This window comes from Elephantulus edwardii, unplaced genomic scaffold (genome assembly GCF_000299155.1).
Source record: "Elephantulus edwardii isolate Elephantulus edwardi_28Jun2011 unplaced genomic scaffold, EleEdw1.0 scaffold00288, whole genome shotgun sequence".
In the NCBI taxonomy this organism is placed as follows: domain Eukaryota; kingdom Metazoa; phylum Chordata; class Mammalia; order Macroscelidea; family Macroscelididae; genus Elephantulus; species Elephantulus edwardii.
In genome coordinates, this window is record NW_006400038.1 from 1,674,864 (window position 1) to 1,697,559 (window position 22,696).

The following is a 22,696-nucleotide window of genomic DNA, read 5'->3' on the forward strand; positions in this document are numbered from 1 at the left end:
CAGATGCTCAGTGAGAGAAGGACGGGCAGTCTCCTCCCCTGTGATTAACTGCCTCTGAAAACCCATAGGGTCAGCTATGGATCAGTTCTAACTCAATAGTACTCAACAACAACATATGAATGATTGCATGAAGCACATTTACATGAATGAACACAGTGTAAATGACAGATTGAATAGAACATAATGTACATACATGTATCACAATATAAATGAATAATTATATACAAACCAATAAAACTACAAGAAGAAGAAAAATCTAGAGCCTTCATGTCTACAAATAGGAAGCAGAGGGCAAAGCAGGAAAGAATGTCCCATTTTACAGTAGCAACAAAGATTTTTTTTTAAATGTGCAAAATATGCTTTTTATGGAAGGAAAGAATTTGGAATCCTGGAAACATTAATGTTAAAGTTTTTATCTGTTTATCTTTTTTATAATTTTTATTGATATTTTAATGAAAGTTTACAGAGAACTTATTAAGAAATTAATTTAACAAGAAATATCTCAAATATAGGTATGAGATGGGTTGACACAGCAGCTCTAAGAGTGGACATGAACATGGCAGGGATTTGAGGATGGTACAGGCTAGGCCAGGGTTTCAATCTGTTGTTCGTAGGGTAACTATGAGGTACAGACAAATCAATGCCACCCACCAACAACATGTAAGCAAAATATTAAAGACTCCTGAAAGATACAAAGCACAGTTGAACAAACGGAAACAAGCTTCTATTACTATAGGAAGTATCTCAGTATTGTAAAGACCCTTTTATCAAGACAACTCTTAAACACTAAAGAACACAAAGTCAAAACCTATCAAAAAATGAGGGAGATATATGACCAGGTAATTTGCTAAAGAAGAATATGAAAATGATCAACAAACATATAAAAGCGTATTCAGAGTTACCATAATTAGAGAAATACAAGTTAAAACAAGACTGAGATCCCATTTATAACCTGTCAGATTGACTATTATTAAAAACCCAGTAGTCTCTATTGGCAGGACACTCAGGCATTGCTGGTAGAAGGCAAATGGGTTACAAGGGATTGGGGCAGATTTGGCTTCACCTAACAAAAAAAATATGCTCTCCCTTTTTAATGCAGTAATCCCACATTTAGGAATCTACCTAGACCAACAGCTCCAACAATGAAAATAACCGTACAAGAATTCTCATTGCAGTATTAGAAAACAGATTAAATTTACACACATAAACTGTAGCATAGCCACAGTGGAGGACTTTGCGGCTGTAAAACATGGAATGATTTTCTGATTTCTAGAACATACTATTAAGTATAAAACAAAACTCAAAACAATCCAAACTCAACGGCTGTTGAGTTTATTCCAACTCATAGCAATCCTGTGGGACAGAGCAGAACTAGACTTTCTAAGGCTGTAAAGCTTTACAGAACACACTGACACAGGTTTCTCCCACAAAGTGGATGGTGGGTTCAAACCACTGTCATTTTAGTTAGCATCCAAATTCATAAACCACAGTACCACCAGGGATCCTTATTAAATTGGAAAAGCAAGTAGTTATAGCATAGTGGCCTAGTGGTTAGAAGTTGTACTGCAATCCCAAAAGCACATGGTTTGAATCACCCATTTGCTCTCTGGAAGAAGGATGCATTCCATGCAATTAACTGCCCCTAAAAACCCGCTAAAAGGTCGGCTATGGGTTAGTTCTGGCTTGATGGCACACAAAAATAACACATAATATCATAAAGAAGGGGAATCTAAGAAAATCACTCTGTTCATTTGTGCAAAAGAAAGGTTGTTCTTGTTATGTGCCGTCGAGTCGTTTGCGACTCATAGCGATCAACAGCCCTAAACCCTGCTGTATCCGGTGCCAATCGCACTGCCTCTGACACCCCCATCCCGATTACCCCAGTCACTGAATCAATCCATCTCATAGAGGGTCTTCCCCTCTTGTGCCATCCCTCCACACTTCCAAGCATGATGTCCCTCTCCAAGGACCTGTCTTTCCTTACAATATGTCCAAAGTATGTCAGACGAAGCCCCAGAATCCTTGCCTTCAAGGAGTAGCCTGGTTTAACCCTCTCCAGGATGAATCTGTTTGTTTTCTTGGCAGTCCATGGTACATTCAATACTCTTCTCCAGCACCACAGCTCAAAGGCATCAATTCTCCTTCTGTCTTCCCTAGTCATTGTCCAACTCTCTGATGCATAACAAGTGATTGCAAAGACCATGGTCTGTATCAGGCGCACCTTAGTCTCCAGAGAGACACCATTGCTCTTGAGTACTTTAGAGAGGTCCCTAACAGCAGACTTTCCCATCGCAATACGTTTTTTGATTTCCTGGCTACTGGTGCCAAGAGTGTTGACCGTGGAACACAAAGCATACCAAATGATTGTGCCTGTAATGCAGCTGGGTAATGTGACCACACTAGAGAGGACAGGAGCACAGGAAGTAAATCAGTCATTTGGAGAACAGCGATATTGGATATTATAAGCTTAAAGACAAAACAGCTGTGCATATATATATATAAATACCTAAAAGGAATAGAAGTGCTTGTTAGAATTGAACAGGTGGCAAATATATTATGTAAATAACACATTTATTATTAAATATCAGTTTTCACTATCTGAGAAGTAAGTTACAATCAAGGGAAGGGGAAGGTTAGCATGAACTCTAGTGTTGGACTAGAGGTGGAGGCATCAGCATAAACCCATGCACACATAAGATTAATGTGGGTAGAACCATTCACAGATATGTAGATATGCATGTGTGTGTGTGCAGGTTCCTAGGTCTTTGTGCTGAGAAGACCAACAGCAATGACTTCCCAGTAGTAGTAATGAGCACAACTAGTTTCCAAACCTATGCTTTGAAACTCCTTTCACCAATAAAAGGAGCAGAGCTCTGTGAAGAAGCAACTGATTACAACCCTAAATAGGACAAGAGGAAGCTAGAACGTTTTATGGTGATGAAAAATAAGGAAGCAATGTCAAAAGGACACAGAAAGCAACCTGAAGGTGGTCCCCATGGCCACTGTTGTTGTTGAATACCACCAAGTCATCTATGACTCATACCAACAGAAAGAAGCCCTGCCCCATCCTGTCCCAGGCTGTCCTCACAATATCTGCAGTTACAGTCATTATGTCAGTCCAGTGCATTCAGGCTTACCTTTCTTTTGATGACCTACCACCTTTCCAAACATGATGCCCCTTTCCAAGGAGTGGTCCCTCTCGACTACATGCCCAAAAGTTGTGAGACAAATTCTCATTATTCATGCCTCTAAGGGGCACACTGGCTGCACTTCTTTGAAGACACTCAGTGATCCAAGCTGGAACAACAGGAGCAGCAAAATAATGTCATATTGGATCATGGTCTATGGAATAATCAAACCAAAGAGGTCCAGGAGTCCATCTTGATAGAAGTGAATGAATGAATGAATGAAGTAAGTTATAACTTTTCCTTAAAGAATGACAAGAAGTATAAAAAGAGTGAGAGAAATATAAAATCACCACTAGTAACATCCATGAATGTGCGCAAAAATCAGTGAGCAAAAAGTATGAGGAAAACAGGATATTACCGTAATCTACACAAAGCATTTCCCTCCACCAAGAGATCTGTCAATTACAGAGGGGAAATCAGTAATTGTAAGTAGTGGAGAAACCCAGAAAACGCCAATTCAGCCAAGAGATCATGACCAGTTTCACCAGCAATAAGGCATTGGCAACATGAACCCTTGACTGATCCGCTATCACGTTCTTGCCAAAAGTATCTAATTTCAATTCTTACCCCTAAACCACAAGGGCTCCCATAGTAGGCTAGGAGGGTTAAATCATGATGTGAGACCCAAACACTGTGTCTGGCTCACAGGAAAACTTCCATGAGTGCTGAGTTAAAATATCAATCCAATAAGAAAGCAGACCCCACCCAGCACTCTCTCTTCTCTCCCCTGCAGGCCCTGGTCTGGCCTTCATTGCCTATCCCAAGGCTGTCACCATGATGCCGCTCTCTCCTCTGTGGGCCACCTTGTTCTTCATGATGCTCATCTTCCTGGGTCTGGACAGCCAGGTAAGGGGACTAGGGTAGGAGGCAGCAGGCGGGGCAGCAGGGATGATGATACTCTGCAGGATGGATCCAGGCTCCACAGCTGGTCAGGGCCCTGCCCATGTGCCCACCTACCTTCTTCCCAGCACAGCCTGCAGTCTGCTAGGTGATTCCCACAGTCACTTTAGTAACTGGATGTGTCCTTGCAAATCTTTACAAACCTTCTTTTCCTCACCTAGAATTCACTCCCAATCCTGGTGTGGTTTTAATTGCTAAATGCTTCTGCTAGGTCCAGTGTCCCCAGCAGCACCAACTGCTACAACGGAAGGAGCTCTTCTATAAGCGGTACCCTGGCTCCTTCTTAGGATACTTAACCCTGCGCTGTCCAAAACATCACTCCCCCAACCCTCTGTCTCTGTCTGGGCCTCTGGATCCCATTCCCACGGCAACCTGCCTTCTGGGTGAAAGATAGTCACATGTCTATCCACTTGTGCATTTTCCCTTTCCCTTTTCTCCCCCAGAAAGCACACACTTACATCTTCCCACACTTGGAGCAGGACCTCCCTCCAACCTGCGCTCCCAGCCCAGCCCGGTCTACCCACTGTGGAGGTATCCTTGCTTCCCCTTCCATGCTGACCCAGTTGATAACATAAACCAGAGAATTTCTCCCAACCAAACCCAGAGGTCTACTACAAGCCTGCAGGCCTACAGAAGGACAGGCTTGTGCTAGGCAGAACATTTCTAGATGCATGAGCCCCAGTTTTAACAAGGCAGCTTGACCGGCAGCATGGGTAAAGGACTGTCTCCCCTCAAGCTCCAGGGCTGCAGCAGGACCCACCCCACAGCCTCTCCTCCCCTTACTCTGCTGAGAGTAGCTCCTTGTTTGTTCTGTGACATTGGAAAGCTCACTTAACATGCCTGCCCTGTGGCCCACATGTCTGTCAGTCCAACCAAGTCTAATTTGTTCCCCCGAGCGAGATTTTCAGAGACGACTAAGCCGAGCAGCAGAGGCACGGGTGTTTCTGCTGATAATCTTCATTTCATTCAGTCTGGTTTCCATTGTCAAGGGTGGAGGCTGCCCGCCTTGGCAGTGGTGTGAGGGTGGGGGCATGCGATCTGTGAATCTCTAGGTTCAGCCAGGACACCTTTTATTTGCAAAATGGGGAAGAAAGGAGGGGTGCCTCATCTACCAGCAGTTTGGCAGAGAGGATGGGGCCTCTGTGCCCACCACTGTGCACACTACCTTGCCATACTCGCAGGCTGGGCTGTGCTATTACAGCAGAACCCCAGTCCATTGTCAAGGCATCATTCCCACTGTCGATGAAGAAACTGAGGCTCCAAGATGCTGGGAGACTTCCTGAAGCAGAATCTCTGAGCTGGTACTCTCTGCTGGGTCTTTTGCTCCTGGTGTGACAGTGTTCTCAGAACCCTCACTCCCTTCTTCCTGGGCACTTGGAGAGAGCAAGACACAGCCAGCCATGTGATAGAGGCAGGTTGACTGAGGCTCCAGCCTAGCTTCAAAGCCAGACCTGGGTTTGTGCCAGCACCTCCACTTCCTAGCTGTGTGACTCGTGGCCTTCTCTGTTATCCAGACCCTTTGTCTGCATACGGAAAAAGCAGAAGGGAATTGAAGCCAAGAAAAAGTTCCAAGGCAGGGAGGCCTCCCACATTTTGACAAGCAAAAGGTGTGATTCCTCTTCGCTGCTCCCCTTCTTTGCTTCCTTCCTTTCTTCCTCCAGACAGTCCATCAGAGTGGCTAACTCCCAAATTCTGGACCAAGATCAACCTCTTGCCATGATATTCATTTGACTCATGATGACCCTCCTCCATTAAGTGTTCAAGGCTACAAATCATTTCCCCCTGATAACTATCTATTAGTGGTACTTCCTTTTTTAATTTATTCATTCATTGTTGTGCATTTCCCCCTTGCCTGCCCCTCCTCTTTCGCCAGCCCACTTTGTAAGCCTACGGGAGGAGGCTGTCCATCTTTCTCCAAACTTCTGACCTTTCAGTTTAGCAACCCAGCACAATATGTACTCCTTCCAGAGGGCTCCTTGGAGAACGAGGACCTGCCTCCCATTATGGCTCTCCTCCGTAATCCCCTCCCAAGTCACTTAACCTACCCAGGCTCCAGTATCTGCCCTTACAAAGTGGCTCTAATAGTAACACCCACCATCTAGAGATGTGCAACCTGTAGATTGAACTGCTTAGAATAAGGCCAGCACATGGCAACTGTGGTTTGGCTGCAAGTCAGGGAACCATTAACAGTTCCAGAGGGCAAACCAATGAAATCCTTTCCCTAGGGCTGGCCAGAACCTGCTGCCCCTTGTTTATTGATCAAGTCTTTTTATAGCGTCTCCTCTGTGTCAGGATACTGGAAAAAAATCATTACCATGAAGTTGATCCCACTCATTAGTAAGAGTATAGAACTGTGTTCTTCAGGTTCCTCTCTGGCTGATGTTTTGGGAAGTAAAGCACCTGACCTTTCTTCCAAGGCACTTGTGAGATGGCTTGAACTTCAAGACTTTCAGTTAGTAGTTACGTGCTTACCATTTGTACCATACAGGGTCACCAGCACTGGCAATAGATAAAGATGACAGAGACCCTGCCCAGAGGAATGTAGAAAGGAGCAGCTGTTAATAAGCAAGGGCCTGCAGATATGAGTGCCCAGAGCACTGAGGAGGAGACCAGCAGAGAGAGTCAGGAAGGAGATCTCCCCAGGTGTTGTGCAACCCCAAAGGAGGGCGGTCCATGTGTCAGGGCCCAGGGGCTGTGGGTGCCGGGTATGGATGGGTGAACAGGTGTGGGAGGCCTGAGGGCTATGGTCTAGGTCTGCAAGGATTGGTCAATGCCCAGAAACTCACACAGTGAAAGCATCAGAGTGGGACATTGACCTCCTCCTGACCCTGCTGGGAGAGGGGTTCTTCCCTAGGAAAGGCACTGCAAGTCAGGGAACCATTAACAGTTCCAGAGAGCAAGCAAATGGAATCCTTTCCCCAGGGCTGGCCAGAACCTGCTGCCCCTGCTAGGGTCCTTTCAAGCAGGTTCAGAGACTTTTGTTTCTCTCCAAGGATAGGGGCTGGGCCTCATCTAAGTCAGTGAACTGGAACAGGGTAAGCATACTGGAGCAGAGGTATGCTAGATTTAGAGGGAGAAGTCCCTGGCTTCAGTTTTGACTGACCCTCCTAGCTGAGTGGCCTTGGTCAGGTGACTTCCCTCTGAGAGCGGCAGCATCCTCAACTGTGAAATGAGCATAGGCGCTCAGTATATGCTGGGAGTGCTGTGATGTTTGGACCCAGTCAGTGAACGTGGGTGACATCCTGGCAAGAATCAAGGGTGTAGCCCCACTGTGCATGCCCAGAGCCAGAACCACTAGGAACTTTTCTCAGATTTCACACCATCCTCTCTGTCCTGTGCAGTTTGTGTGTGTGGAAAGCCTGGTGACTGCTGTGGTGGACATGTACCCCAAGGTGTTCCGGAGGGGCTACCGGCGGGAAATGCTCATTCTGGCCCTGTCCATCATCTCCTACGTCCTTGGACTCATAATGCTGACAGAGGTGAGTGATGCAGTCAGCACAACTATCAGGCATGCCTGACACTAATATCCAGATCAGAAAGGACCAGCTGTGTCCCTTGCACTTGTCTACTTCCTTGCACCTTAGTTTTCAGAGGCTTTGAACCTAGTTCTTGCCAAATCACTCATAGCCAGTGACACAAAGCCAGAGTGGGCCAGGATCTCCACAGTGTGTGTGAACCGTGATGGTAAGCAGAACTGGAGAATTGCAGGTTTAACTGATGGATGCAAGGCTGCACATGTGAGCCTGGGCTGCAGGTTTAACTGATGGATGGATTCAAGGCTGCACATGTGAGCCTGGGCAGTGTGCATAGCCCAGAACAGTTGGAAACTGCCGTTTCCCGCACCAACATGGCTGCCCCAGAGTGTGCATGGCACTCCACAACCTGGCAACAGTCCATCTCCCACATCAGCCTCACAAATGGCCTCATCCAGGTTTCCCTTTCTGCGATTTCAACCTGTCATTTCCTCTTTCCAGCTATTGTGCCTCCATACTAGAATTTAAAAAACTCCATCTGTTCCCGTTTTCTTCATCAGCTGTCCAAAGGCCGGTTTTTCTCAGGTTCTTCATGGGCTGTTTTGAGAATCAAGTAAAAGTTCTGTTTAAGCCTTTATGTTCTGCAGATGGTAACTGCTTTGGTAGCAAAGAGGAAAATTTTGCAGAAGGTGAAGCTGATTTGGTAGTGGTGAGCATCAGGAACTTTGGGGACAGGGCACAGTATCAGCCCTCAACTCCAGCACTAACCAGCTGCCACCAAGTCAGTTGACTCTTGATTACCCTGTGCGTGTCAGAAGACACATGTTGCATTAGGATTTCAGTGGCTGATTTTTCAGTCTTTTCTTCTGAGGTGCTTTCTTCAGGCGAAGCTGAACATGTTGGCACTCCCGAGAGTCTCATAAACTATTGTCTAGCATGCAGAACAGCTGTCCTGGGGCAGCTCTGAGAATAGATATAGGACAGGCACTGTGCCCCCTGCTTTGGCCCACTGTGTGCCCCTGCAGTGTCTGCAGGTGAGAAGTTCGCCATGATCTCCAAACTGAGAAAGCCATGCAGTTGTGCTCCTCTGTCTTCCGGCAGACCATCCTGTCTAATGTACTTCATCAAGTGTCTTGGGGAAGTGAAATAGCATTTTTTTTCTGTCCATACTCACATCAAATGGGGGTGAGGGGCATAATACTGTTGCTTGGAGATAAGAAGAGGTTTCATAAGAATCAAAAGAAACAACTGCTAGTTTCTAGTTGCTCTAGAAAGCATTTGAGTGGATGGGTCTGTGTTGAATCTCCTGGTCCTCTGCTTCTTTGCCCAGATGCCACCTCCTCCCGACAGCCTCTCTCTGCTTTTCTCTCCCTGGTCTAGAACTTCCTTACCTTTATATTCTCTCCTCCCCTAGCATGTCTCAAAGCCCAGGTAAGCATCTCCCCAACATTCCACCAACCTCATCTGCCTCCTCACTGGACTGCAAATCCCCAAGAGAACAGGACTAGGGGGACCCTCTGTGTGGAGGGCATTCTGTGTGGTGGCTGATGTTTCCACTGCTCCTGGTCATTGTCACATTCATGAAACTTAAAATCAACCTGGGAGTATATGAATGGTGTGACATCTCCGTTTTCACCTCGTCTCTCCCTTTGCATAGAAAATGGACCTGCAATGAGCAGGCCTCATTAAGCACTGATTACACAGATTGTTAAATATTTAAAAATTACACAATGCAGAGTCTTTTGTAATAAGCAGATTGGGGGCATCAACTTTGGAGAGGCTGCAGGGACATGTGTGAAAGGGACATGTGCCTAGAAGCAGACAGGAGGATGATGAGCCTCCCCATGCAGCCTGGCCTTCAGAGTCAGGGTGCCTGCCCCCATTTGAGCCTTGAGATCTGCTGATTAATCACTGGGCACTTAGGCTTCACAAGCTAGCCTTCCACTTCCACCAGGAATATGTGCTCGATTTCACCAGGGCAGTGGAATTACCAGAGAGGTTGTCAGCCGTGGCCTTTACAGTAATTCTTGGTACATTTGCAGAGCAGTTCCGGAGAAAGCAGGCCACCAATTTCCTTGCTTCTATAGGGCATGGTCTGGGACAGCTGAGACAGGGGTTCCTGGCTCAGCCTGCAACCCCTGGACCTAGCAGCTGGGTGACTTTCAGCAAATCTTCTCCAGTCTCTGCCTTCTTCACTCTGTGTCCTTAAGGGGGTTAACAGTAGTGTCTCACTAGTCATCATATTGGTAAGGACCAACCAAAAGCAGATGTGCCAAGTTGTTAGAGCCTGCCATGGGGTTATCTTTTCTCTTTAATGCGTGATGCTCCTTGGGAAGGCTGTGAGAAGTGCCCAGACCTGCTGACTGCTCACAGGCCTTGCTCTCCACAGCAGCTCTCAGTTACCAGTGGGTGGTCCCAGACCAGCTGTAGCTCAAAATCTGTTCTGCGTGGCCCTCACTCAGAGCATTTGATGAAATGATGAAGATGTTTCTCATGAGTGTCAGTATTTTTGGTGTCTCCCAGAAAACCCCCTGACCTGGGTCTGCACACCCCAACATTCAGGGTCCTGTGGCCAGAATGGAGCCCGTGCTGTCTTAGTTGCAGCCCCACCCCCCGTGTCCTCCTACCCCACATCTGGCCTACTTTCCTCATTTGCCTACCTGCCTGCCCCTGTGAGCGGCTGATGTTCCCATGAACCAGGTGAAGAGACGAAAGAGGAAGCAAATCAGCCTAGGAAGTGTGTCTGTAAGTGGCAAGGAGACTGTAAAGGCTGTGGGACAGGGCAAGGGGTGTTTGGCTACATGTTGGTATGTGTGGCAGCCATGCTTCAGCTGGCCTCTTTGTTCCTGTCCTGACAGTCAGAAGCCCCCAACCTAATATTTCCTCCTTTTCCATTTTACCCTCCCTACTCTTGAGTGCCCCCCTAAGCTTCATTATGTCTTATAGATATTCCTGATAGATGCCAGCTTTCCCCTTCTACAGCCTAGCTCATCTCCTTCATGTCACCCTCCCAGAGCAGCCTGCCACTTCACCTGGCCAGTAGAGTTCCCATCTCCTGGGGCACCCACTGAACTTAAGCCTCAGGGTCTGTGTGCTATGCATTGGTCCCAGTGGCTCCCTCATCCCACAGGACTGACTGGGTACTCCCTGTGCTAGATACCACGCCACACATAGAGATAGTTGCCCTCCCATGGAGCTCACACCCACTGTGGGTCAGCTCAGGATGGTGGTATACCTTTGAGGGCTTGGCACAGTGCTGAGAACTGGCAACACAAGGGAAGTCAGCTGGGGATCTTGCTATGTAGGGGCTCAGAAGTGACAGAACAATGGACTAGAGAACACTTTTCCTAAAACAAAACTGAGTCCCTAAAATGCACTGTTGTGTGTTGTCAAGTCAGCCCCATAGCTGACCCCCCACAGGGTTTTCAGAGGCCATTAATCATATAGAAGGAGGTAGACAACCTATCCTTTTCCTACAGAGGAGCTGGTAGATTTGAACCTTTGGGATCACAGTGCAGCTTTTTTTTTTATCATGTGTGTTTTTTTTAATACTAGTTTGCTTATAAAGTTAATATACATTGTGTTTCACACTATTGCTCATTCACAATGTGTTTTATACACTCATTCTCATGCATTATGTTTTATGAAATTAATCACCATTGGACTGTGCCCAAAAGGAAAAAAGTTTCCAGAGCTCCCCAAAATGTGCTAGGGTGACCCAAGGAAAGAATAAGGCCAAGGTATCAAGGGGCTTATCAAAGAGCTAACCTCTGTTCTGTGCTGAGTGAACAGAATAGCATGCACAGAGAAGCATAGAGGTGACTGTCCCGTGGTCTCCAGGACGGGCATATTGGATATAGCTGATAAGAGGGGAAATGAGGCTATTGGAAGTGGGTAGCCATGATTGGTAGGTTGAAGGAGGACCAAGGTTGTGCAACAATGGGGATAGCATGGGATGGGCTGTGGATGATTGGAGAGGACCAGCCTGGAAGCAGGCAGGAGGCTGTGCGGCCATTAGGAGACATGCTGAGGTTCTCCAACCTCAGGTCTGGTTTTGGTTTTGTGGTCCTCTGACCTTCAGGGAGTAGGGGTTGGGGGACTGAGACAGTGAGACAGGAGGGGCAATCCACAATCAGCAGACTGCAGAGGATGGCATATCAGGAGTGTGGGGATGCCTGTGTGTGGAGTGAACCAGTTCTGTCAGGTGAATGAGAAGCCATTTGTGAGGAGCAGGCCCCTGAGAATTTGGATGATGGGAACCCACAGGGCCGAACTGAGTGACCCTTCCCGAGACCTGCTGGGCTGACCTGTAACTATGTCCATCTGCTTCCTAGGGTGGAATGTATATCTTCCAGCTATTTGACTCCTATGCGGCCAGTGGCATGTGTCTCCTCTTCGTGGCCATCTTCGAATGTGTGTGCATCGGCTGGGTGTACGGTGAGTCAGGCTGCCGGGGGCCAGAAGGCAGCTGCGCATAGCTTGGCCAAGTCTTCCTCTTCTCTGGGCCTCCTTGACCTCTTCCCACTTATCAGATGTTCCCCAGCCAGTGGAGGGAACCTGAGCAAGCCCTGACTAAAGCTGTTCCCATGCAAGATGAAGGCTTCACCATCAGGTCTCCAGATCTAGGATGGTGTGAACCACACTGATCCACAGCTAGTAGCCACATCCTCCTCCTCTTGACCCCAAGCAAACAAGCTTGAGAGAGCTACTTGGTGATGGTGTCACTCTGTCCTCAAGACCCTCCTGCCCCAACCTTCATCTTTATAGCTCTGCCTTGCCTCTCCAGAGGGCTTTCCTTTAGCTTTTGTCCTACTTCCTACCCATTGCTCAGGAATGTTCTTCCCTTGACCAGACCAAAATGTCCCATATTTCACACGTGAAGTGGGGCGGGGGGAGGTTTTAGCTAGAAAGAGGTCGCAACTACATTTTTCTCAGGGTCAAGATGAACTTTGTTTCTAAGTTTTGAACAAGCATTCTCTGAGATGTGTCTCTTATTCTGAACAGGAAGCAACAGGTTCTATGATAACATTGAAGACATGATTGGCTACCGGCCATTATCCCTCATTAAATGGTGCTGGAAAGTGGTGACGCCTGGGATCTGTGCGGTAAGAGATCCCACCTACAGCCCCCCCTCCATCTGCTCACTCTCCAATCTGGAACCCTAGAGTCCCAGCCCAGTGATGGCTGAGTGAGGGAGTACAGCACCCCTGGGATACCTCCTCTTTGTATTCAAGACCCCAGAGCCTTGTGAAGCTGTAGTCATGAGGAGAAACTCCAGGCTTTGTGAGGGAGGGTCACATACAGATCCCACTTCTGCCACCACCTTGCTGTCCTAAATCCATGCAGTCTGTCCTATGGCAGTAGGAATGTTGTGCTCTGTTGTTAACTGTTGAAGCATCAGATTTAGCATAAGGTAGCCATTTATGTTGTGCCTATCAGATCAGAACACAGAAGGACCTTTGTGAGTTAATGCTTTAAAAAAATTCACACACTTTTGGCATTAGGTTGATTGTAAGACGTTTTCACAGACTGTTCTCTGGAAAGCAACTTTGAACCAGCACTGAGAAGTTCATCAATGCCATTATGTCGATTCCAACTCATAGCAACGCTACGTGCAACCCATCTTCACAGTTGTTACCACGTCGGAACCCATTGTTGTGACCACTGTTCCAATCCATCTCCTTCCTTGTAGGTCTTCCTCTTTTTGCTTTACCCTCTACTCTACCAAGCCTGTTGTCTTCTCCAGGGGCTGGTCCTGCCTGATAATTTGTCCAATGTACAATATTAAATCTCACCATTCTTGCGTCTGAAGAGCATTCTTACTCTACTTCTTCCAAGTTAGACATATTTGTCCTTGTTCATGATATATATTCAATATTATGCCATAATTATAAAACATCAATTCTTTGGGTTTCCTTTTCCTTATCCAGCTTTATAATGCATATGAGTTGATGACTTAAATTAGACAAACCTTAGTGGCATCTTTGCTTTTCTGTGAGTATTGATTATGAATTTTTAAATCCTTGAGAACTCTAATATTGTATATGCTTTTCATGATATTCCTGTTGGTTCAGTTGTGGAGGCTTTTTGTTTTCTTTATATTCAGGTGTAATTTATACTGAAGTCTTTGATCTTCTTCAGTAAGTTCTGCAAGTTCTTTTAAGTTCAGCAAGGAGAGTTGTGACCTCTGTGTATGCATGTTTTTTATACGGTTTCTCCAGTCCTGGTGCCACAATCTTTTTCATATAGTCTGGCTTCTCAGATTATTTGCTCTGTGTGTAGATTGAAAAATACGGTGAAAGGATAGAAACTTGCTGCACCCTTTTCCTGATTATAAATCACGCAGAATCCCCTTGTTCTACTCCAACATTTGCCACTTGTCTAAGGTAGAAATTCCTCACAAACATGTCCCCATTCTCTCAAATATTACTCATAATCTATGCAATTGAATATCGCTGCATTGTCAATAAAGCACAGGTAAACCTCTTTCTGGTATTTTCTGCTGTCCACCAAGATCCATCTGACATCAGCAGTGATATCCCTTATTCTGTATTCTCTTCTGAATATGGCTTAAATTTCTAGAAGTTCTTTGTTTATAAACTGATGTGGCCATTTTGGGGGTGGTTTTTTTTTTTCATTTTCAACAAAATTTACTTGCATGTGATATTAATAATATTATTTGTTAATTTCTAACAGATTAGATTATCTTTCTTTGGAATAATCATAAATGTCTCTTCTAGTCCATTGGCCAAGGATCTATCTTCCAAATTTCTGAACCTAAATCAATACGTCTTCAGTAAAGCTTAGACTTCTTTCATAACAATTGATTCTTGAGCTTCTTCTTTCTTCAGAAGTGGTCAAAGATTGGCCAGTTCTTTGTGGTGCAGTGATTGTATTCTTTCCATCTTCTTTATATGCTTCCTGTGTTGTTCATTATATTGCCAACAGAATTTTTTAGTATAACAACTTGAACCTTGAATTTTTTCAATTCTTTCATCTTCAAAAGTGCTAAACATCTTCTTCCTTTATGGGTTTTTTTAACATCAAGTCTTTGCACATTTTCTTGTAACAAGTAACAATTTACTTTGTGTCCTCAGGCCCTTTGAGAACATCTGTTTCTCTCTTGTTTTGTCTAATATTCATTTTGGTCTTATCTTTTTCCTTTTTCTTTCTTGTAGACAACCTTTAACTTTCTTTAGGAACTCTACTGTCATGGTCAAGACAAAGGCCAAATGTCTCTGGCTGCTTGAATCCATCCACTGCTCCTTGTAAAGGTTTGCAGCCTCAGGAACATGACAGAGGCTTGCTGGGAGTCTCAGTCATCTCAGTTTGACAGCAATGAGTGAGTTTACTTCCTTGGTCATAACTCATAACTCACTTGGTCTTCTTTCATTAGTGTCACTCCATTAAATGTATTCTAAATGGTCTCTAAATTCAGGTGGGAAGTACTCAAGGTCATACTTTGACTCTCATGGACTTGTTTTAATATTCTTCACCTTCAACTTGAATTTGCATAAGAGCGACTGCTTTGCAGTTGGCTCTTGGCCTTATCCTGATTGATAATATCGATCTTCTTTATCATTTATTTCCATAGATATAGTTTATTTTATTTTTGTATATTTCATCCAGTGAGGCCCACATGGATAGTCTCCATTTATGTTGTTGAAAAAGGCAGTTGTAGTGAATAAGAGACTGTTGTTGTTATGTGCCATCAAGTTGCTTGCGACTCATAGCGACCCTATGTACAGCATCCCTAAACTCTGCTCTGTCCTCTGCCAATCGCACTGTCTCCAACACACACATCCCGATTACCCCAGTCACTGAATCAATCCACCTGATAGGGGGCCTTCCCCTTCTGTGCTGTCCCTCCACCCTACCAAGAATGATGTCCCTCTCCAAGGACCTGTCCCTCCTTGCAACATGTCCAAACTATGTTAGACAGAGCCTTAGAATTCTTACCTCCAAGGAGCAGCCCGTTTTGACCCTTTCCAGGATGAATCTGTTTTCCTAGCAGTCCATGGTACCCTCAATACTCTTCTCCAGCACCACAGATCAAAGGCATCAATTCTCCTTATATCCTCTTTAGTCATTGTCCAACTTTCTGATGCATAACAAGTGATAGCAAAGACCATGGACTGTATCAGACACACCTTAGTCTCCAGAGAGACACCATTGCTCTTCAGTACTTTGGAGAGGTCCCTAACAGCAGACTCTCCCATGGCAATACATCTTCTAATTTCCTGGCTGCTGATGCCGAGAGTGTTGACTGTGGAGCCAGGCAAACTGAAGCTGTTCTATCATGTGCTCTCCAGGATCATTTCTGTCACCATGACCATATTGTCTGACTACCTGACTTGTTTCCAGCTTTCACATTCCAATCACCATTAGTTATCAGTGCATTTGATTGCGTGTTTGACCGATTTCAAACTGCAAAAATATTCAGCTCATCTTTGACATTAATAGTTGTTTATGTACATGAAAAAGAATTATATCAACTATATTATGGTTATCTGTTCACTTATATCCATGTGGATATTGCCCTATTACTGACAACATGGTAGTTCAGGATGTTGTTGTTGTAGTGTGTCAATCAAGCCAAACCTAACCCCTAACTCACCCTCCGGTGAGTTTTCAGAGGCAGTAAATGGCACTGCAGAGCTGCTAGTAGATTTGAGGTGTGTTACCACTAGGCCGCCAAAGATCTAGAAAAGTTCTTTTTAATGTTGAATGTGACACCATTCCCCTTCAATTTATAATTCTCAAAATAGTAGACACCATATGAACATCTAGGTCACAATGGCCAAACATAGTCCATTTCAATTCACCAAGTACCTAACGATATTGACATTTATGTGTTCCATTTCATTTTTTATTACTTCTCATTTTTCTATATTTGTATCTCATACATTCCACATTGAGATTATTAATAGATGTTTACAGTCATTTCTTCTCCTTTGAGTCTTCCCACAACAGCATCTGGGGCTCTTGGCAGCTTTACTCTATCCACATCATTATAGTAGACTCTACTTTGAGGGAATAGCTCTTCCCCAGTCCATTTTGCATCCTTTCCAACCTGAGCATCTTCCTGCACTATAACAGACAACGTTTTGCTGCTATTCACAAAGTGTGTACTGGATAATTTTTTTTAAAAGGTAAAGAATCAAGTTTTTCTTAGGAGTTAAAGAAAATAAAGATTCCTGACTGAGCAGAGACTGGGAAGCAGGTGCTTCTTGAGGATGTGCGGGAAGGATCTTAGTGTTGTGGCCCCAATAATTGTGATCTGGGAGCTGGCGTTCCATTTGCTGTGTGCCTGGTGCTGGTGGGAAGGAACTGTGAAGCTCACCACCAGATATGGCCTCGCCGCTCCAGCCTTATCCCTCCGCCACTGCTGGCCACCCAACAGGTCTGTACTCAGCCCTGCCTGTACACAGCACAGGGGAACAGCCTCCTCTGTCACTGTTCTCCCTCCTGTCTGCAGGGCATCTTCATCTTCTTCCTGGTCAAGTACAAGCCACTCAAGTACAACAACATCTATACCTACCCAGCCTGGGGCTATGGCATTGGCTGGCTCATGGCACTGTCCTCCATGTTCTGTATTCCGCTCTGGATCTTCATTAAGCTGTGGAAGACTGAGGGGACGCTGCCTGAGGTGAGACATCCACATCCAGAGGGCTAGTGAGCCTGGTTAAGTCCAGGAACCTCCCCAAACTCCAGCTTCCTCATGTGGACAATGGACACCTTTGTCTTAGGGATGTGGTGGCAGACTTCTCCCTGGCACTGGCACATGTTGATCTTTACAATGGTGACATTCCTCTTTCTACCCTCAGACTTCAGGATCAGTTCTGATGAGCACAGTCTCAGTTTCTTCATCTGTAAAATGGAACAACAATTGTCCCTAACTTATACAGGTTATGGTGAGGATTCATTAAGTTAATAGATAGAAAGAACAACCAGAAACTGGAGCCCAGAGAGGGACTGAGCATAAACACTTCTATTGTGTTCCCTAAAGACTTCATTTCCAGGGCAAATGGCAAGGGTCGGGCATTCTGAAGAATACCTTGCCTGTTCCCACCTCCAGGTCAGGCCTCTTCATGCTCTGTATGTTTGGTCCTCAGAGAGCCCAAAGTGACAAGCACCATCTCTGCATTTAACAGGTGGGGTAAACTGAGGCTCAGAGAAGTTAAGTTGTTCACCTAAGATCACACAGCCAAAAACGAACAGGCCAAAAATTTTTAACCACATTTATCAAGCTATGTTTCACATGTCATGAAACTGCGTGATTTCTAGTGCCTTGACTAAAAGTGTCCATTCCAGAACATTTTTGTTGTTCTGATAACCTCTGTCAGCCGAGGGCAGTTAATCCTTTTCTCACCCCAGCAGCCTCTCATCTGCTTTGGCCTCTGTGGTCTGAAGTCAGACACTATGTGGACCTGTTAGCAAGTAGACAGCTTGTGTCCAGGGCACTCTGAACCTGGCGTCAGTGCTGGTTTCTCATTTCTTTAGCAGTTACTGTGTGTCTGACACTGCTCCAAGCAGCTTACAGTTAAGCTATAGTATCCTCTTGGGGGCCCTCTGAGGTGGGGACCCATGTCATAGATGAGGCAACTTACCTGAGGACACACAGCCACCCAGTGGTAAAGGGGAAGCTCTAGAGTCTGCTCCCAGGCCCTGAGCATATGCAGGACACTCCATAGCTGGACACATCTCTCCCTGGCACTGGGCCCAAGAGTCTTGGAGCTGGCCCTTGTCACCTAGACCAGGACAGCTGAAGATGTGTGCACAGACTCAGTGATAATTACCAACCCAGAGTCTGCATCACCCCACACACCCTCCATTGAGGGACCCATGACTGCCCTGAGACCCAGAGTCTACGTCACCCCACCCACTGTCCACTGAGGGACCCAGAACAACTCAGAGACCCAGAGTCTACGTTACCCTACCCACTGTCCACTGATGGGCCCAGGACAGCCCAAACAGGGAGCCATGGACATGGCCCCTTTCTCTGTGCTGCTTAAGCCCCCACCACCCAACCCACTCAGTGAATCAGACTCCCTGCAGAGAATATCATTTGGGCAGTCAATTAATCCTTCTCATCTGGACCGAAGTGCTCAGAGGGAACTGTGTTACCTGGGTCTCTCAAAACTTTTGCTGGAACTTCCAAGGGCCCAGAAATAAATGCCCACCATCCCCTAGCAAATTCTCCAGATTCTGTCAGGTGTGCTGGACAGAGGGAGAGTGGGTGTGAGAGTCAGGGAGGAGGCAGCTTCCCTGGCTCCCCTATTTTCTTACCACACACTAATGGACACGTCTTACACACCATCACCTCACACCTTTTTCAGCAGATTCTGCAAGGAGGTACCACTGTTGTGCCCATTTCTCAAATGGGAAAACAGAGAACCAAGGAAGTCTATTTATTGTAAAGAAGGAACAGTATGTGTCTGAACTGGAGCCCAAATGTAGGTTTGATGATCCCACAACCTGGAGGTACAGACCTGAGGACCACAAAGTGACAGCTCCCTCACACAGCCCTTCTTCTCCTTTTCAAACATCCAGAAACTCAGGAAGTTGACAATCCCCAGCGCAGATCTGAAAATGCGAGGCAAGCTTGGAGAACGTGCAAGGACGGTGCTGGCTAATGACTGTGACGCCAAGCTCAAGGGCGACGGGGCCATCACAGCCATCACAGAGAAGGAGACGCACTTCTGAGCCTCCCTGGTCATCCTCAGCCTTCCACCCTGCCCTTTCCTGTGTGTTTGTAAATGAACCCCTGAAACATGTGCTTCACCTAAAGTTAGGGGCCAGCTTGTTTTGCACAAGATTTATTAACATGGCTACTGTGCACTTTGGTTTAAGTCATAACCCTCTCGACTCCCTGATCATGCAAGTAACCATTTAAATGAGATAACACTGTACAGTGACTAGCAAGATCTTGTCTTAGGGTGGTTTTAATTAGCATTTTCTAGAGTTGTGTAATATTGTCGAACTTTTCTACTTGGGCCTTGGGAAAGGGGGGTGGGTGTGGTCTCTGGCCACCTCTGTAAGCCGCACCCAGGGTCACCGCTGCCTGTCTGTGGCCACTCCTTCTGGGGTCCTTTCCCCAGCTCTAACTTTGTGGCAAGGCCATGCAGCAGAGAAGAGGTTCCACTAGGGCCCTCTGCCTGCATCTCACTAAGTGACCTTGGGTATCGCCTTTCACACTCTGGGCCCCAGTCTTCCCTCTGCCCAATAGGAGGTCCCAGCAAGCCTCTCACAGGTTCTCTTGGACCTCCTTGCTGGCTTGCATAACTGACACTGATCTTGGGGTCCTCTGAAAATGCTTGGGGCACAATGGCTCCATCTCATCTGTTTATGAAAGCCCTCATGCATTAATGATTCAATTTGATCATAGAGATGCTGTAATGATGGCTTGTTTCCCATGGCTCTGTATGTGACATCCACATCCAACAGCCTCCCTCTTCCTTTGTGGCCCCGTCTGCCTCTCATCCACTCCCACCCTCAGCTTCCTCCTGCATTCTGGGCAGGCTGGTTGGAGCAGGATCCCTTTTGCAGGGACTGGTTTTCTGGGTCAAGAAAGCCTGTTCCCCAGACAGCTGTGTTTCTCCTGCTCCTGACTCTCACCACAGGAGCTGTTTTAGGGCATACCAACCCCCAGGGGAAAAGGGCCACAAGGACACTACTTCCTGGCACCTCCCTCTCCTCCTGCCACCTCTTCCTCCCATCCTTCCTGTCTTCTGGCACCTGCCTGGGGGGCTTCCTTCTTCCCTTTTGCCAAAAGCCCTGCTCCTACCTCCTTACGTGCCCTTTGCTTACTTGGAGTCCCTGAGGGGCAGGGACTGTCCCCCACCTCAGACCATCCATACTTGGCTGCAGGCTGCTCCATCTGACCTCCTCTCTCCATGGATCTTATTTCAAGCTCCTGCCTGGAACTCCAAGATATGCAGGTGATGGGAAAAGGTGGTTTTCTTCCTTTATGCTCCCAATTTTATTTGGTGGAATCTTAAGCTTTATGCAGCCAAGATTTTTGTTTCCTGTGGGCCTGAAGGCATGTGAAAGAATTCCTACCTTAGTGTGAAGAGGCGCCTTCAGTTTGATTAACTGGTGGCCTTCCTGCTGTGCTGCCCCAGAACCTGGGCTTGCTCTGAGTGGTGCCTAGTGCTCTTCACTGCAGAGTGGACACCTGGCCCAGACTCTCCCAGCGACTTGGGGACAGGAACCACTGCCCTCTCCAAGGTCCAGCCTCTGCCTTGAGCTCTCATCCCATGCACCTAGAGGACCAGTCTGGGTGGGTCATCCTGGTCTGCCCTCCTTCCTTCTTGTAGGTCCCAGGCAGGGAGACCTCCGATCCCCATACTGCTGCTACTACGGGACCTTTTCCACCCCTCTCACAGATACACGGGGCCTGTGGTCTGTCTTCGTACTGTGCCATACACATGGCACGTAACACTTGCCATACTTAACACTACTCATCAGTCAAGGCAGGGGGAGGAGTTGGGGACTTTTTTTTTGTTTGGTTTTTTTGGGTTTGTTGTTTTGTTTGGTTGGTTTTTTGTTTTGTTTTGTTTTGTTTTGTTTTGTTTTGTTTCCTACTAGTCTTTGAGTAACTTGGGGGTGGGAAGGGAAACATGGGGGCAAGGGAAACACATCATTGTGATGACTTTTTTGATATTCATTAGAAACAATACATCCTTTTCTGAGATATTTACAGTATTATTAAAGAAACAAGGTTGTACTGGTTTGCACAATGAATGTTTTTATTTGGTGCTGAAAGGGCACACGATTGTCTGCTTGCTTGTTTTTAAAAATTAAAGACATGAACAAACTAGCTGGATTGTTCCCAGCAGAGGGAAACTCTCTTCCTGTCTTGGTCACCTCCATGAAGCATTCCTGAAAAGCCATCTTGGGCCCCCGCTGTCACAGTAAAGCCTGTCACAGGATAGAAAGGTCTAGTGATCATGGCCACACTGCCATTCACAAATAGATATGCCACTTACCAGGTGCCAGGAGTTCCTGGGTGGGGCCAATGTTAAATGCACAGCTATAACTAAAAGTTGGTGGTTTGAATCCACCTGGAGGAGCCTCAGAAGACAGCTTGGCAACCTATTCAGGATGGGCAGAGAGCAATGAAAATCTTAGACACTTCTGCTCTGCATCCATAGGGTTGTTGAGAGCCAGGATCAGCCCAAAGGTACACGGTTCAAGTCCTCCAAGTGCTCTGTGGGAGAAAGATAGTCAATTTCCTCCCTTAAAATTTCCAGCCTCTGTAAGCCCACTGACGGGTCTGCTATGAGTCTATTTAGACCTGACCTGGCCTGGCTTGGGCTCCAGCACTGCCTCTTGCTGGCCTCTCCACCCTTGTTTTGCATAGAGATTGTAAACAGTAGTACTCTACTTACACAGGTTATTGCTCCCATGGCCACAGACTGCTTATGATATTGTTCAGAATGAAACAAAAGCATCACCTTTGTACAGGAGGTCTTCAGGTGGCTGTACCAGCCCTTAAGAGCATGTGTGCGTTGTGCCAGTCTGTGGTCCAGTGCAGACTCCAGTGTGTGTCCAGGTCTGAACTCCCTCATCTGGACCGGGCCCTATTTCAGCCACTCATCCTCACTGACTCACGGGAGCAGAACCCCACAAATCTCTAGAGTACAGAAAATCCAGTTACTCCACTGAGTGTCTGAGAGCTTTATGGAGAAGATTGGTTCCAGACTCAAGCCCTGCTCTCAGAACTTCCAATCTAACTGACATCATATTCTCCTTCAGGAGAAAACAGGCAGCATGTGTGGGGGCCAGTGGGAGGAATAAAACTCCCCAGACATCCCACTAAGGCCATTCTGACTCATGCCGCCTATCAGATGCTCATGGCTGTAAACCTTAATGGGAAAAGACTCCCCACCAATGACCTTCCAATTAGCAGTCCTCCTGAGGAGGAGGAGTGAGGACTGTGCACCAAGTGAGCACCCGCACAACCCAGGCCTCCTTCCCATCGTCAGATCCCTCCCGTCTAAGTGCCAAGCCATTTCACAGATGAATAAACTCAAATTTAGAAAATCCTTTTCCCAAAATAAACTCCAGTATCTTTCCTTACTGGCCTGTTTTCTCATCTCTGGAGTTAGTATAATCTTATTAGGGGCTCTA

General features: G+C 46.4%; 1 protein-coding gene across 1 annotated transcript in view; it reads left to right on the forward strand.

Moving 5' to 3' along the window:
* SLC6A11 (solute carrier family 6 (neurotransmitter transporter), member 11) overlaps positions 1-19,273 on the forward strand; it is a 229,931-nt gene extending 210,658 nt beyond the window's left edge. The window contains exons 9-14 of the mRNA XM_006900542.1: positions 3,922-4,034; positions 7,430-7,567; positions 11,896-11,998; positions 12,566-12,666; positions 17,040-17,210; positions 19,115-19,273. Of these exons, the coding sequence (XP_006900604.1) occupies positions 3,922-4,034; positions 7,430-7,567; positions 11,896-11,998; positions 12,566-12,666; positions 17,040-17,210; positions 19,115-19,267 (779 nt within the window). The 3' untranslated portion in view covers positions 19,268-19,273. The remainder of the gene's footprint in view (positions 1-3,921; positions 4,035-7,429; positions 7,568-11,895; positions 11,999-12,565; positions 12,667-17,039; positions 17,211-19,114) is intronic.
* The last annotated feature ends 3,423 nt before the right edge of the window (positions 19,274-22,696 follow it).